Here is a 16,722-nt window from a genome sequence, read left to right as displayed (position 1 = left end):
TGTCAATATTTACGCTTATCTAAGTCCATAGTAGGGTCTATTCACTCTTCAAGACTCTCTGAGGGTCTAATCAAGGCTAGCATGGTTGTTGGCACTGGAGACACAATGGTGAAACCAGATGGAGTTCTGGTCCTCGTGAAGCATAGTTTCTAGACACTATGAGATAGAGAGACAAGGCACAGATGTGTCCTATGATGTCATACAAGTCAAAGAAGACGACATTTGAGCAAACACCTGTGTAACATGGGGCCTCCATCTTTCCGTGCATTTTGATCCATATTTGCTGCTTTTGGAGGCTCATCCATCTTGAATCCTTGATTCTGTAGTAATCTTCTAAATCCATATCCCATTTCAGGTGCTCCTGGGGCTTCAGCTCTACATCCATTATGCTGTCACTTGGGGATTTATGATTTTTAAATGAAACACATTTTGTTGAAAATTAAATTCACGATATAAATGTCTAGATAATGAATTTTTTATTAAGGTATAATCTTTACAGAAGAAAACTCAGGCTTTTAGTGTACAGTTCTGTGAGTTTTGACAAATGTAGCCATCATTATACTGGAGATCTAGAACAGTTCCATCATGCACAAAGACTCCACTGTGCCCTTTGTAGTCAGGCATTGGTCCACCCCCAGCCCATGGCAACCACTGATTTGTTTTCTGTCCTTAGAGTTTTATCTTCACAATGATGTCACATAAATGAAATCATGACAGTATGTAGCATTTTGAGTCTGATTTCCTTTCACTTAGCGTAATGTTTTTGACGTGCATCATGCTGTCTTGTGTATCGGCACGTTTATTCCTTGTTATTACTAGGGGATGTTCCATTGAATGTGTGTATTACAGCTTGCTTATCTATTCTCCACCTGCAGGATGATTGGGTTGTTTCTGCTTTTTGGTATTTTCAAATGAAAGCAGTCTCACTATTGATATACAGGCTCTTGTGTAGATGTATGTTTTACTTCTCTTGGGTAAATAAATGCCCAGGAGTAGGAGTTGGGGGTTGTACAATAAATGTATGTTTAACTTTATAAGAAAAGGGCAAAATGTTTTCCAAAATGTCTACCATTTTGCCATCAGGAATGTAGGATGCTTCTAATTGCTTCCCATTATTGACAGTGCTTGACACAGTCGGTATATTTTTATTTTAGCCCTTCTAATAAGTGTGTGGTGGTATTTCATTGTAGTTTTATTCTGAATTTCCCTGACGACTAAGGAGGCTGAACATCTTTTCATGTCCTTACTTATCATCGATGTATTTTCTTTGGTGGGATGTCTGTTGAAAATTTAGCTACATTTTATTTTATTTTAACCTTCTTGAGAGAGAGGCAGAGAGAGAGAAGAGAGAGAGGGAGAAACTGTGTGAGGAGGGGTGGGAGAGGCAGCCGGAGAGAGAGAATCCTAGGCTTGGAGCTCAATACGGGGCTCTAGCTCAGGACCTGAGATCATGGCCTGAGCCAAAATCAAAAGTTAAAGGCTTAACCAACTGAGGCACCCAGGCACCCCTAAAACCTTTGCTACTTTTTTAAAATCAAGGGTTTTTTTTTTTTTTTCTGCTTATTGAGCTTTAGAAAATTTTTATATGCTCTGGATAAAATGACCTATTAGATCTATATATATTTTATAGATATTTATTCCTAGTATGCAATTAGCTTTTTTTTTTTTAAAGGTTTTATTTATTTATTTGATAGAGAGAGAGAGAGAGATCACAGTAGGCAGAGAGGCAGGCAGAGAGAGAGTGGGAAGCAGGCTCCCCTCTGAGAAGAGAGCCCGATGTGGGGCTTGATCCCAGGACCCTGGGATCATGACCTGAGCTGAAGGCAGAGGCTTTAACCCACTGAGCCACCCAGGCGCCCCTGCAATTAGCTTTTTAAAAAAAATCTCTTAATAACATCTTTTAAATTATAGAAGTTCTTAATTAGGGGCACCAGGGTGGCTCAGTGGGTTGGGCCTCTGCTTTCAGCTCAGATCATGATCTCAAGGTCCTGGAATCAAGCCCCATATTGGGCTCTCTGCTCGGCGGGGAGCCTGCTTCTCCCTGTCTCTCTGCCTGCCTCTCTGCCTACTTGAGATCTCTCTCTCTCTGTGTCAAATAAATAAATAAAATCTTAAAAAAAAAGTTCTTAATTACAAAATAGTCCAGTTTATCAAATTTTTCTTTAATGGATTTTATTTTAGTTTTGTATGCAAGAAATCTTTGCCTAATCCAAGCTCACAAAAGTTTTCTCCTAGATTTTCTTTTAAGTGTTTTATTTTCGGTTTTACACTTAGGTATATGATCCATTTGGGGTTAAGTTTTATAGGGTGTAAGGTTTGGGTAGGGGTTCACTTCTTACATGTAGCTATCTATTTGTTCCAGCACTATTTTTGCTTCCTTCGTTCAATTTCTGTTTTACCTTTGTCAAAAATTAATTGACTATATATGTGTGGGCCTGTTTCTTTTCCGTTTCTGTATGTTTAGCGTTCCCTCAATACCTTACTGTAACATTACAGTAAATCTGTAAGTCAGGTAACATGAATGAGTACTCTGACTTTATTCTTTTTCAGAATTATTATGGCTATTCAATTTCCTTTGCCTTTTCATCTCATGTCATCTTCCTTCTCTGCCTAAGCTAACCCTCTCTGATTCCCTGAAACCTGTATGTGACCTGACATATGAGCTTTCTTTCCACTCTCAGACAAGACAATCCTTGCCTGAGCACCAACACCTCTCCTTCAGGCATCAGAACTGACTCTCCTTTCCCAGGGTCCCCACCCTGCAACCCTGCAGCCTGATCAACCTCTCTAAAATCAGTTTTCACTGTTAACATTTTTGTTAATGAAACTTTAAAGATCTTCTTGCCTATAAGAAAAAAATCCATATTGTTTAGTCTAATGATTCCCTTGGGTCTTTTTTTTTTTTTTTAACCTAACTCCATTTTTTTTTTAAAGATTTTATTTATTTGAGAGAGATAGTGAACGTGTGCCTGAGTGTGGGAGGGGCAGAGGGAGAGAGAGAACAGACTCCCCGCTAGGCACAGAGGACGATGCTTGCTCCATCTCAGGATCATGACCTGAGCCCGAACCAAGAGTCAGACACATAACCAACTGAGCCACCCAGGCACCCTTCTTCCCTTTTCTAAGTGACTATATCCTTTTCCCTTATAATTATTGACTAAATGTCTGGTTTCCCATTAAACAGAGCCGTCTGAAGTCAATGTACCTCTTTCTTCCATCTCTGATCCCGCAGTGCCTAAGGTAATACCTGGTCAAGCCAATCTGTGATTCTCAACATGATAGGGTAAAAGAGTACGTAACATATGGGGAGGGAAAGAATAAAATTTAAAAAATTGTATTCTGCATTATTACAATTACACCTTTGACTTATTCCTAGACATGATATTTGTATTTTAAAATTTAAATTGAGTGAAAAATATTTATGTTTACCTATAGGTATTAAGAATTGAAAAGGCTGAAGCCACTTTAGTAATATTTTTTAATTAAAGCTTTAGTTTTCCAGCCCATCCAGACAGTGATGCATCCTTCTTGGTTTCCTAGTACCTAGTATAAGGTCTTCTCCTGAGAAGCAGCTATAGTCTCACTGTTCACAGGACAGACACATTTTCTGCTTGCAGTGTCCAGAGGCAGCAGACAGGAATCGTGTGGCTGCTTGATTGAGATTCTAGTAGACAGGGCTGAATCATTCAGCCCATTGCATTAGGTTCTATTGTCCACAGATGGTGCCCTTTGCCCTCTGTATCTTGCAGAAGATTTCTCTAGCTGAACTTCTATAATCAGGTGTCAGAACACATAAAAGGAGTGCAGGTACGTGAATGTTAACATTGTGCCCTTTCCTAATACCTGCCTGATGTCTTGGGGTTCAGAGGTGAATGGTTTCCAGGCCTCAGATGTGGAACCAGAACTAGCAGCCTAGAAAGGAGTATCGTCAGACCTTGGCTGTTGTTTGCTTCAGGTCTAAAGATCTCTTTACACACCCTCCCCTGTTCTATGGCCTTGCTGTGGTGTTAGGAATTCCCCCAAACCATGGTACCTTTAAAATTCAATCCCAATGGCTTGTAGAATAAGGATTAAGATTCCATCCACTCAGGGCGCCTGGGTGGCTCAGTGGGTTAAAGCCTCTGCCTTCAGCTCAGGTCATGATCCCAGAGTCCTGGGATTGAGCCCCTGCATTGGGCTCTCTGCTCATCAGGAAGCCTGCTTCCTCCTCTCTCTCTGCCTGCCTCTCTGCCTATTTGTGATCTCTGTCAAATAAATAAATAAAATCTTAAAAAAAAAAGATTCCATCCACTCGAATATGTTCACATTAATTTATTGAGACCTTAGGAATAAACTTATGACACAGATATGCTTGATATGCTCTTTCATTAAACAAAATATTTTTGACCCTTTATCTGCTCTGTGTCAGACACTATGCTAGGGAAGTGGGATCTAGAGTTACCTTTCCATGATTGAAGTCGACTGTGTGTGTGTGTATGTGTGTGTGTGTGTTCATGTGTGTATGTTATATAACATATTGGGGTTATGAACATATTTAGGCCAGGCTGAAGACTTTGGGTTTCAGCCTGTAGAAGGTGAAAATCAAGCCAAACTTTAAAGCAGTACACTATGTTCCCCACACTGGGGATGTTCATTCAGTGAAGCTACATTTCCCATGCTCATGACCTAATTAATTCTTGCCAATGGAATCGAGTCAAGTCATATATCAGTTCAAGCCAAAGCAGATAAGACAAGGCCAAAGCCTGCTCCTTTTGAAACCATTTTGTTCTAGAAAGCAGAGTCACAAGTTGACCTGCTTGCAACTGGGATGTGTGAGAGAAATATACTTCTGATATGTCAAACCACCAATATTCAGAGTCTGGTTTTTACTGTTGTGGAACCCACCCTATCCTGACTAAAATCAGCAGTAGAATCTTACTTCTTTTTTCTTCTTTCTATTTCATTGGGAAGTTCACACCTTTAACTTTTCTCAGATTTCATGTTCACATCTAGTTAAAAAAATATGATATTTTAAACCCTCCTAGAGGGTCAAATGAAATCATGTGAAATTATGCTATTGACTATAAAGTGCTGACAAGTGTAAGAGATCTATCATTTTTAGGCAGCCAGCAATATTGCCTAAATTAGGAGGGAAAAAAAAAGAACACTGATGATTCCTTCTTAATGATTTCATCATGAGTGTGCGTGCTTTTGCTATCTTGTGGCCCAGACTTTTTCGCCCCAGTAAAAGCCCATCCTTTCTTCCACTGGATAGGGCATAATTTCCCATCATTGTAAATAGCCCTTCTTGCAGTGGGTCATTAAGCTTGCATAGATAGAAATTAGACATTATATCAAGATGATAAAGTAAGAAATGGAATCTTCTTTAAATATCTTACTCTACGGTTTTCATGGTCTAATTGAAAGAAAAGAAACAGCTTGATTCACCACCACTATGTAAGGACTTAATGTATATTAAAACTCTCCCAAAGAGCTTCAAATGCAGCGATGTCTTTTAGAATATTCAGAAGTATGAATAATGGTGGTTCCTCATCTCTCAAAAAGTGAAACAGTTAGTTCCTGGGGATCTAACAACTAATGATTATTGAACACTGTAGACCAATCACCATTCTTAAAGATTTCACAAGAATTCCGTCACTTAACTTGTCACAACAATGCTCAGAAGGACATTTAATTATTAGTATTATTTCTTGGACATGGACACCATGGCAGAGGTAGAAGGGAATTGCTCAAAGTCACACAGTTAGGTAGTGTGGCCCTGGGAGCTGACCCCAACAATCTGGCTATAGATGCCGTGCCTCACTAAAATGATGGGGAAGATCTGAGGGTCCGAGTTTACCTAGGAATGACCAAACTATTTCTGCTATCAGGTGAACTGAGAGGTCCAGAGAAAAGCTAAGTTCAGTTATGGAACAATGATCTGACATGTCTTTTCTTTCTTTTTAAATTTTTTTTCCATTTTATTTTATTTCTTTTTAGTGTTTCAAAATTCATTGTTTATGCACCACACCCAGTGCTCCATGCCATACATGCTCTCATAATACCCACCACCAGGCTCACTCAACCCCTCCACCCCCTCCCCCTCCAAAACCCTCAGTTTGTTTCTCAGAGTCCACAGTCTCTCATGGTTTGTCTCCCCCTCCGACTTCCCCAACTCACTACTCCTTTCCATCTCCCAGTGTCCTCCATGTTATTCTTTATGCTCCATAAGTAAGTGAAACCATATGATAATTGACTCTTTGTGCTTGACTTATTTCACTCAGCATAATCTCTTCCAGTCCTGTCCATGTTGATACAAAAGTTGGGTATTCATGCTCACAGATAGGAAGAATAAACATTGTCAAAATATTTATTGCCTAGAGCAATCTATGCTTTCAATGTTGTTCGGATCAAAATTCACCAGTGTTTTTCAAAGAGCTGGAACAAACAATCCTAAAATTTGTATGGAACCAAAAGAGACCCCGAATTGCTAAAAAAATGTTGAAAAAGAAAAACAAAACTGGGGGCATCACGTTGCCTGATTTCAAGCTTTACTACAAAGCTGTGATCACCAAGACAGCATGGTACTGGCACAAAAACAGACACATAGATGAGTGGAAGAGTAGAGAACCCAGATATGGACCCTCAACTCTATGGTCAAACAATCTTCGACAAAGAAGGAAAAAATATCCAGTGGAAAAAAGACAGTCTCTTTAATTAATGGTGCTGGGAAAAGTGGACAGTTATGTGTAGAAGAATGAAACTTGACCATTCTCTTACACCATACACAAAGATAAAACTCGAAATGGATAAAAGACCTCAATGTGAGGCAGGAATGTATCAAAATCCTAGAGAAGAATATAGGCAGTAACTTCTTTGACATGGGCCACAACAACTTCTTTCAAGACATGTCTTCAAAGGCAAAAGAAACAAAAGTGAAAATGAAATTGGGGGACTTTATCAAGATCAAAAGCTTCTGCACAGCAAAGGAAACAGTCAACAAAACAAAGAGGCAACCCGTGGAATGGGAGAAGATATTCGCAAATGACACTATAGACAAAGGGCCGATATCCAAGATCTATAAAGAATTCCTCAAACTCAACACACACAAAACAGATAATCACATCAAAAAATGGGCAGAAGACATGAACAGACACTTCTCCAAAGAAGACATACAAATGGCTAACAGACACATGAAAAAAGGTTCATTATCATTAGTCATCAGGGAGATTCAAATCAAAACCACATTGAGATACCACCTTACATCAGTTAGAATGGCCAAAATTAACAAGGACAGGAAACAAGCATTGGAGAGGACGTGGAGAAAGGGGAACCCTCTTACACTGTTGGTGGGAATATAAGTTGGTGCAGCCATTTTGGAAAACAGTGTGGCGATTCCTTAAGAAATTAAAAATAGAGCTACCCTATGACCCTGCAATTGCACTACTGGGTATTTACCCCAAAGATATAGATGTAGTGAAAAGAAGTACCATATGTACCCCAATGTTCATAGCAGCAATGGCCACATCGCCAACTGTGGAAAGAGCTGAGATGCCCTTCAACGGACGAATGGATAAGGAAGATGTGGTCCATATATACTATGGAGTATTATGCCTCCATCAGAAAGGATGAATACCCAACTTTTGTATCAACATGGACGGGACTGGAAGAGATTTTGCTGAGTGAAATAAGTCAAGCAGAGAGAGTCAATTATCATATGGTTTTGCTTATTTGTGGAGCATAAGGAATGACACAGAGGACATGGGGAGACGGAGAGAAGAAGGGAGTTGGGGGAAATTGGAGGGGGAGATGAACCATGAGAGACTATGGACTCTGAGGAACTAACTGAGGGTTTTGGAGGGGAGGGGGGTGGGGGGGATGGGTGGTCCTGGTGCGGGTATTAAGGAGGGCACGTATTGCATGGAGCACTGGGTGTGGTGCATAAACAATGAATTCTGGGACACTGAAAAGAAAAAAAAAAAAAAAAAAAGAAAGGCTGCAAGGAGGGTATCTTAACAGCCTTGAAAAGAAATGGCTTTTTCCCTGGCAAGAGGAGTGTCTTTTGAGCAACCAGAGCAGAGAGCTTGGAATAATAAGTTTGGAAGAACACAGTGCAGCCAGTTTCCCCTTGATAAAGAAAGGCCGAGGGAGCTGGCACAGAGGATGGTGCAGCAGTGGGACAGAAGGCGAGGAAGCCTAGACACTGATGAGAGGGTATTGTGTTGGCTCCTCCAAAGGCCTGCACCAAAAAAGGAAGACAGAACACCCACTGAGTCTGAAAGCAGAGTATTAAAAGGGGACTGAAGTCCACTTACTGTGCAGGAAAGAGGGAATGGTAGTCCCTGGGGGTTTCCCAGGCAATTGTGAGGTGGGAGTTTTACAGATACGATCTCCATGTGGGTAGAGAGGGGGGCGGAGACAACACCTCTTTCTCACAGCCCAGAGCTGGGAGGGAGGCAGTTGAACTTTTCATTCCCAGTAAGGAAACAAAAATTTAGCCAGGATTGAGATAAGAAAAGAGGGGTGTGAACACCCGTGTGGCTGCAAGAAATTTGACAAAAGTACTCTACCTCAGAAGGCAGTGTGGTCCTGACCTGGGCCAGATGGGGATCCAGACAAGGGTCTGGAACAAGGATAACCCCTTCTGAAGGCCAGACAACACTTTTCTAGCTGACACCAACTTGCCCAGATCTCTCCCCAAGTTGGACCCCCTCCCTTACCCCCCATCACACACATGTGAATGCACTAGAGACACCATTCCTAGAGCTTAGATACCTTCCTTGAGTCAGAAAATGGGAAAACCCTTCATAGGCTGAAAAACTAATTCTGAGTTCACTTGGAATTAACTAAGATTATGTTTCCTGCCCTGAGATGTATTAGTAATGCAAAGAGAAATTTAGTTGAGCAAGTTTCCCTTTCTCAAAAACCAGAGTACATAGCTCGAGAATTGACCGATGTCCCTGTAGAGCCAACCAGCAACATTTGTGCCTTTCTCAATGACACAAAGTAAAATTGGACATGATAGAACTTACCCAGTGAGGGAATAGAAATTGGAGTGCTAGGTCTGCACAGCAGGAACAGGTAGTAAATAACAGACCTTTAATAATTATTTAACCGAGCAAAACTAGTAGTCATTTCCTTATGAACAACCACATATTCAACTGCATGAATGTACTGAAAATGAACATACTTAGTGAAACTACACAGAAGGCATAAACAAAGGCATGATGTGAATGCTATGTCCTCTTTGTAATGGGCAGGAGATATCATGAGGAGGTCAGGGACTCAGGGCTCCTGGATTCCGGGAAGGGCATCATTGATACTATCCTGGGGTCCAAAATAGGAAGGAGACAGACAGGCCCATAAAAGGTGGGATGGGACAAGAGGAGAGTTCAGAAAAGTGGGCAAAGAGGAACTGAAATGACAGTTGCTGGAGGTGAAAATATTGGTACTCAGTAAGTAGATCAAGTTGTTAGAAATGAGTTGTCAACCAAAATATACTGAAAACAAGAAGTCTACATAAGCTTTTTCAATTGAGCTCTTGCTAAAGCCTCCCGTGAGATAAGTGGGACAGGAATCGAACAAGAATTTGCTTTTGTTATATTAAAGGATGAAAGGTGTGTTAAGAAAATTAACAGACAGTAGGCAGGAGACTGCACTAACAAAGGGAAAAAAACTGTGTCCTATCACCCTCAAGCACTTAGAAGCAACCATTTACATATAAACAATAGTTAGACTAATCGCATATCATTTGTAGCTTTCCACTGAAGGAGATTCAATAAAAGATCATCATTAGGTAATATTTAGCAATCTTGGTTCAAGTTTCTTCCCTCACCTGAGAGTAATAAAAATGAGTTCATTTGCATTATTTTATAATTTCACCAATTTACTAATTCAGACAGGGTTCTCTCCTAGTTACTTTGAATTAATTTTCTCATCATTAAGAATTAGAGATACAGGAAACTCTGCTAGCACATTCACGGGCAAAATGAAAGGCTAAAATTAAGTTTCACCTTTGTCTTCCACTTGGACAGGTTTGTAGTCACATCCTCTATTGACTTTCTGATTAGCCAGGTCCCATCCTCCTTGGGAATTTCTGGTAGAATTTGGTGCTGGGGCTAGGAATTGAGGAAGTAAACTGGATCGGGAAATTGAAATTGGAATCTATGAAGGAAACCAGGGCTTGAGCTGGGAACCTTGAACCCAGAACCATATAGGTTTGATCACGTGAAACTCACGATAGAAGAAGGGGGTGGTGAACTCACTGCTGACCTTCCTGCCTATATCCGAGGACATACTTAGATAGCAGAGTAGGTCAGAGCAGTGGGAAGTGAGGACAAGAAATTGGGGGTAGAAACGGGAGGAGGAAAAGACTCTAAGCCTGTCAAAGAGAAAGTTGCCCAGATATAGACAGGGATGTCTTGTCTCCTGCCAAGAGAGCTTTGGGGTTCAGAGGAGAACTCAAGTGCTATGTAGGAAATACCATCAGAAGCCCAGGCATGCAGACTGCACAAGACCACTGACACTACTAAGGCTACAGCATGGTGGGTACGGATTCCTAGGGCTAAATCAGGTACTAGGTACTAGTCTACGGCACCACAACTAATTCTATAACCCACCCACTAGACCCATAACTTACCTTTGTCGCATTGGCTTTGAAATGGGATAAGGATGATTTGAATGTTCATGCCGAGAAGGACCTTGCTGGCAAGTACAGTGGGTGGAGAGACAGGCAGGGGCTACCCTGTGGAGTCATGGTTAACAAGAGCCCCACCTCTGTTACTGAGAAAGCAAGATTTCTGCGAAAACATGGGCAGTTGATAGCAACAGAGCACCACACTTCATTAATGTAGTAAATGCTTATTGAGTATGCCCAGCATGGTGCTGGTTTCTGGAGCGAATAGGAAACAAAAATCACTCGAGGAGCTTAATGGCTATTATACATCTCCTGGACACATATTGAAATAGCAGTTGAAGACAGCTGGATTAAGTGGCAAGAAGCCAGGTACACTCAAAGGAGAGGTGAGTCAAGGGGGGCTTCATGGAGAAGCAATTCAAGAGAAGACTTCAGAGGGGGTGGAATTTAGACCAACGCAGATGCAGGTGCAAGGCAATTCCAGATGGAGAGATGTAGCATTGTGTCTAAGAAGGAAATGCGACACATCACAGAAGTCATTTTGAAAGATTCCTAGCACCAAGAAAGCCCAAAGCAAATGAGACGTTAGGCTATTGTTCTTGCTATTAGTTCTGCTACTTTTACTGCTGATACCATTTTTATTTTTATGATATTTTACTGCTTTTGGTAAAGAACGGGGATTAAAAGGACACGTTTGGGACATAGTAAAGAGCAGTTTGGACTTTCTTCTTGAGTGGTATGTGCAATAAAAGGCTCACTATGAACAAGAGTTTGTATCAGAATTGTTTCTGGACCCACAGTATAACAGAACTGCCCTTTTCCAAGAGCACCATGGGAAAAAGTTACCCTGAAACTTTTTTTTCTTTTTAAAGATTTTATTTATTTACTTGACAGAGAGAGAGAGAGATCACAAGTAGGCAGAGAGGCAAACAGGGGAGGGGGGAAGCAGGCTCCCTGCTGAACAGGAAGCCCGATGCAGGGCTCAATCCCAGGACCCTGAGATCATGACCTGAGCCGAAGGCAGAGGCTTTAACCCACTGAGCCACCCAGGTGTCCTCTACCCTGAAACTTTTAAGCTCAGTGTCCACAAACAGCACGGGCCACCTTGTAACTACAAATCAGTGTGTTTTAGTAATGATTGCATGGGCCAAAAAATGAAATAGAACATCCTAAGCTCCTGAACAAACTATCCCTCTCTTTTATCTTCTTTTCTTGTCTAATTGTTTGAGGGCAAACATGAATAGGAATGAGATTTAAAAAATGATGTGATTCCCTTTAGTGCCTAGAGATGATGATGCTAAGACAGCGTGTAAACACTAGTAGAGAACCAGCCGGGATCTGTTTTTCTGAACACTCAAAATACCCTTAGGAGCTGTATTCAAAAAAGGGCAAATCAGATTTCAGCGGAGAGTGATTATTGCCTGAGTCTCAGAACAGCTGCCTTACTGCTGATCAGTATCCCTTTGCAATGGCCATTCTCTCTTCATTCTGGTTGCTATCCGGTTTTATAACTATCAAGACACTGCAGAGGTAGGGTCCCTGAGAAGGAATGGTGTGTTTCCTGGGTGCACAAAGCCTGCTTCTCCAAGACAGACTCTTCTGGATCTGTGAGCTGATTCCGTAGAGACGATGTACTCAGTCAAAGGTAAATGGCAACAAACTCTGATTTCAGTGTCTATTTTCTGTCGCAGAGCTGGGCAGCGGGGCTGTGTGTGTGCATGCGTCAGGGGGTGGTTCTGAGGGGCTGGGTCCCATAGAGCCAGCCTAAGTGACTTGTTTGGGCTTTGCTCTGCTATTTTGTCTCTTGGCTTTTGTGGAAGGCTAGGCTGCCTCCCAGGATTGCTCCCCACTGAAAGTTTCATTTTGAGTGTTTGCAAAGAAGCAAAGCTCCAGGAGAGAGATAGATGTTATAGTAATTCTACTTTGTGGAGTAAAAACCAAATCACTTCAAGAACACCCAGAGGATCAAACAAACAAACAAACATGGCTAGAATTTTTCTTGAAATATTTTCCTTTCTGGTATAAAAGACCAGTTTGAGACCTGGGAATTATTGCCACGACTTCAGGCACCTCCAGGCAGCATGTGAAATTTCCTGACATGTCTGCATTTTGATGCAAGAGGCAGAGAACTTGTTTTCCAGATGCCTGGCTTGTTTCTGACTATACAGTCTTATAGAAGAGGAAACAGTATTAACCTAATAAGGATCATTTCACAGTGTGGCCTCTGAATGCTTTGAAGGTGAAATTCACCAAAGTCTGATTTACTTATCTGTTCCAGGAGACAACTTGTTGCAAATTGTGGCACCACAAACTACAGTCACAGAATCTATTACTCCCTGATGTTCAAAGCCAGGATCAAAAAACAAGTGTGGTCTTTCCTTCCTTACTGCTATGTTTCTCCTTGCGCCAGACACTGTCCTGGGGGATGGGGGCTCTCCACACTTCTGATGTTCCTAGCAAAACACTCACAGCAATAATCCTTACAAGAAACAGACAACATTTCAAGCACTACTATAGAATTAATTAGAAGTGCTTATACCTAAGGAAATGGGCGGGGGGGGGAATCATCCACTCTACAGTCTCTTGGTTAACATAAATGCCACTCAAGATTCACACATTTTCAGCAGCAGAACAAAAAGACCAGTATTCATAAGAAACTACAGTTTAGGTCCTGGCACAGTATGAAAAACTCCTTGATTTAGCTAATCGGGTTTTTTTTTTCCCCTTTTTCTTTTACTCTTTTAGTTAAAGAAAAACAAACTATACCCATTCACGGTATTGGCAACGATAGTTTAACTGGATCTCTTAAATTCCACTTGTCTCATTATTGAAAATCCTTTTCAGAGTGGAAAGCAGGGAGCGTACCTTAAAGGAGTAGTAGAAAGAGCCCCACTCCTCGGCTTCCACCACTTCCGTGAAAGTTACCGTTTCGGTGCAGAAAACTGGGGAAGCATCTAGGGTCTGCGTGGTTCCGCTGGAGTCACTGGAGTCGGGGCTGCCCTCTGTGAGGTTGGCTGGCATGCCTCAGGTGAACTTGAGCCTGGCTGTCCCGGTGCCTGCAGCCCAGGAAGGGTCCAGCTGCCCTCTGAGCGCCAGACAGCAGCTACAGCTCTGCACCTGCTCTGCCTCCCAAGGCTTCTGGCAGAAGTTCAGCTGAGCAAAGGCACGGAGCCTTCCCGGAGCCCACCTCCCTGAGGAGCTCTGCTGGAAGCCTGCGAGGATCCACATGCTGCTCTCTGCTCAGCAGTTACCATCCAGTAGCCGGCACAGCCTCCTCATCCCACGTCCCGCTCAGGGCGGGGACCTCACGCAGAGCAGGTGGGAGCCCCCTGACCTCTCGCCCCCACAGCAATCCACGTGGCTCCCGAGACGGGCCTTCCTGCCCAGCTATGCCTTCCCTAACTTCCAGAATGGACCTCCCTTCTGCTCCAGCTTCAACAATACAGGAACTTGGACTCAACGGCCAACTGATTAATTCAGGTCATGTTGGCTCTTCCGACATCAAATCATAATTGTGCATTTGCTCTGGCTGAGCTTGCTTTCTGACTTACAATACTCACCTAACCATTTACTCAGTAGCCTGTGCATTATTTCAGTAAACACGGGGAAAGAACCTATTTGTATTTCATACCATGGTTTACTCTAGGTGTTCGCAGGGCACTTCTCAGAAAAGCCTGGGGTCTGTGTTTGTCTGTAAGCTATGACCCCTGTTGAGGGGACTGAGACTGGGACCCGGTAAATACTTTGATCACCTTGATGTTCTTTCATTTGACATCCAAGCAACTCAGTGAGGTAGGCAGCCATTGTATCTTTATGTTCTCCTTATACCCTAGCAAAGACTGGCTTTCAGAGCTGAAATGACTGGCCCAGGGTCCCACAACCGGTGATGGAAATGAGGTAATAACTCAGCTCTTCAGAAATTCCTAGACAGCGGTGCTTGGACACTACCATATACTGATTTGCAACATATTTCAAATGCCAGCTGAGGCATGCAGTTAACACAGTAGGGGTAGACAGCCAGGTGTAAAACAACAGAACTAAGCTGCTTGTATTGCAACCAGGCATTAACTATCTGACTATTTACATGGAAAACGCTCCAGACGTGGGTAGCCATTGGTCCATGACACCTGGTAGAAGGAGTAGCAGGTTAGTGATGATCATGAAAAAACCATAGCTGGGAAGGAAGTAAGTGGGAAAGCTTTAGCATTATCTGCCCAGCCCAGAAGTACATAGAATGCTATAGATGAGAAGGTATTAAGTCTACACCGAAGGGGCAACAAATGTCCTTGGTCTGACCTTCTGAGCTCAGGGAGGTCATAAAAGCTTCTGCCTAACTGTCAATCTTACCTTTTAGAAACTAACTAATGAGCTGCTGAAACAGAAGAAGAAACATTTGAGGAAGATGCCTGCACACAAGACTCAGAAAGTACCAGAAAGGGTGCCTGGGTAGCTCAGTGGATTAACTGTCTGCCTTCGGCTCAGGTCATGATCCCAGGGTCCTGGGATCAAGACCCACATGGGGCTCCCTGCTCTGCAGGGAGTCTGCTTTTCTCTTTCTTTCTCTCTCTCTCTGCCTGCCTCTCTGCCTGCTTGTGATCTTTCTCTGTCAAATAAATAAATAAAATCTTTTTTTAAAAAGGTGCCAGAAAGTGCCTCCACCTCATTATAATGTTAAATACTCCTTGGAATATTTATCCCACCTCCTAAAAAAAGGAGCCTGTTTTTTTTTGTTGTTGTTCAGGGAGACACGACTTTAGAAATTATTCTCTGTGATTTCCTTGTTTGTAGAAATAAGTTGAGTTTGTGAGACAATGCCTCCTGGTGTTATCTCTGTCTGTGGTATGTCAAGGAGCAGATCCACTTTGGTCCAGTAACAAGGGGCAGCAAATAGGAAGGAGCTGGCCAGAAAATTGGGTAAGCCAGGGATTGCAAGGGAAGAGTCAAAACAGGACAACAGATAGCAAAATGAGCAAAGGAAATTCTGACTGGCAGATAAACATGAAAAGATGCCCAACCATGTTAAAAAATTAAGGAAAAGCAACTTAAAACAATACGACAAAATTTTTTCTATTGGCATAGGCAAAAGTAAGGTCTGACTACCCCGAGTATTGACAAGGATGTGAAGAAATGGGTGTATTTTTTTCACTTCTTTGGGAGTTAGCTGACACAGTCACACTGAAGAGCAATTTGGCAGTATCCAGTAAAGTTAGAATTACATAGCCTATGATGCATCATTCCATTTCTTAATGCTGGTAATTTTCTATCTCTAACTGGGTTACTTATGTGTATTTAATTTAGGGAAGTTCATTTCACTGCAACATAAAATGTATGTACTTTTTCATAAGTATGTTTTACTTCAATAAAAAATTTTAAAAATCTGTGAGAAATTTCTGGGAAAGAGCAGAAGCTGGTTAAGTCATAATATGGTGAGGGTGGAAAGAGAGAAAAGAGTAGATTCCATGATGGATAGGGAATAGGTGGAAAGAACTTTCTGGTTGTGTTCTTTCCTCTCCACTCATGATGCAGATGGGTCATTTTTTTTGACCTGTGGCTGCCCAAGAGAAACATTTATGTGTGCGTGTGTACAAGGAGACACTGGAAAGGATGGCTTTGCAATATTGTTTAGAAATGAATCAAAAGCAACCTAAAATTCAGAGTGACAAAATCAATGAGACACTCCAAACTGGAAACTATCTACAGGCTCATCACTAGTAGACCAGATAAATACATTTCCATGCAGTCACACAATGAAATACTATACATCAATGAGAATGAATAATTTGTAGCAAATATAGCACATTATAGATGAAACTCACAAACATAATATTAAACAAAATAATACTTTTTTCATTTATAGTAAGTATAACTATATATGTGTGTTTGTATATACATACATTTATATGTAATGGAATAATACTATATCACAGTTGAAAGGAATGTTGTAGACAAGACGACAAGCTAATAAGTATGATATGATGGCTAGTTTTATGTGTCATCTTGACTGGGGAGTGAGATGCGTAGATATTTGGCCAAACATTATTCTTAGTGTGTCTGTGAAGGTGTTTCTGGATGAGATTAACTTTTGAATCTGTAGGCTGAGTAAGGCT

The 16,722-nt window shown here is 41.7% G+C and overlaps 1 protein-coding gene across 1 annotated transcript in view; it reads right to left on the bottom strand.

The window, feature by feature from the left end:
* The window catches only part of LOC111147403 (neuropeptide S receptor 1), a 147,015-nt gene extending 133,379 nt beyond the window's left edge, over nt 1-13,636 (bottom strand). Inside the window, 1 exon segment of the mRNA XM_022503411.1 lies at nt 13,481-13,636. Coding sequence (XP_022359119.1) covers nt 13,481-13,636 — 156 coding nt within the window.
* Between the last annotated feature and the right edge of the window lie 3,086 nt (nt 13,637-16,722).

Source organism: Enhydra lutris, unplaced genomic scaffold (assembly GCF_002288905.1).
Source record: "Enhydra lutris kenyoni isolate GAN:26980312 unplaced genomic scaffold, ASM228890v2 scaffoldscaffold16, whole genome shotgun sequence".
Taxonomy (NCBI): Eukaryota; Metazoa; Chordata; class Mammalia; order Carnivora; family Mustelidae; genus Enhydra; species Enhydra lutris.
This window is presented reverse-complemented; position numbering and strand designations above follow the sequence as displayed.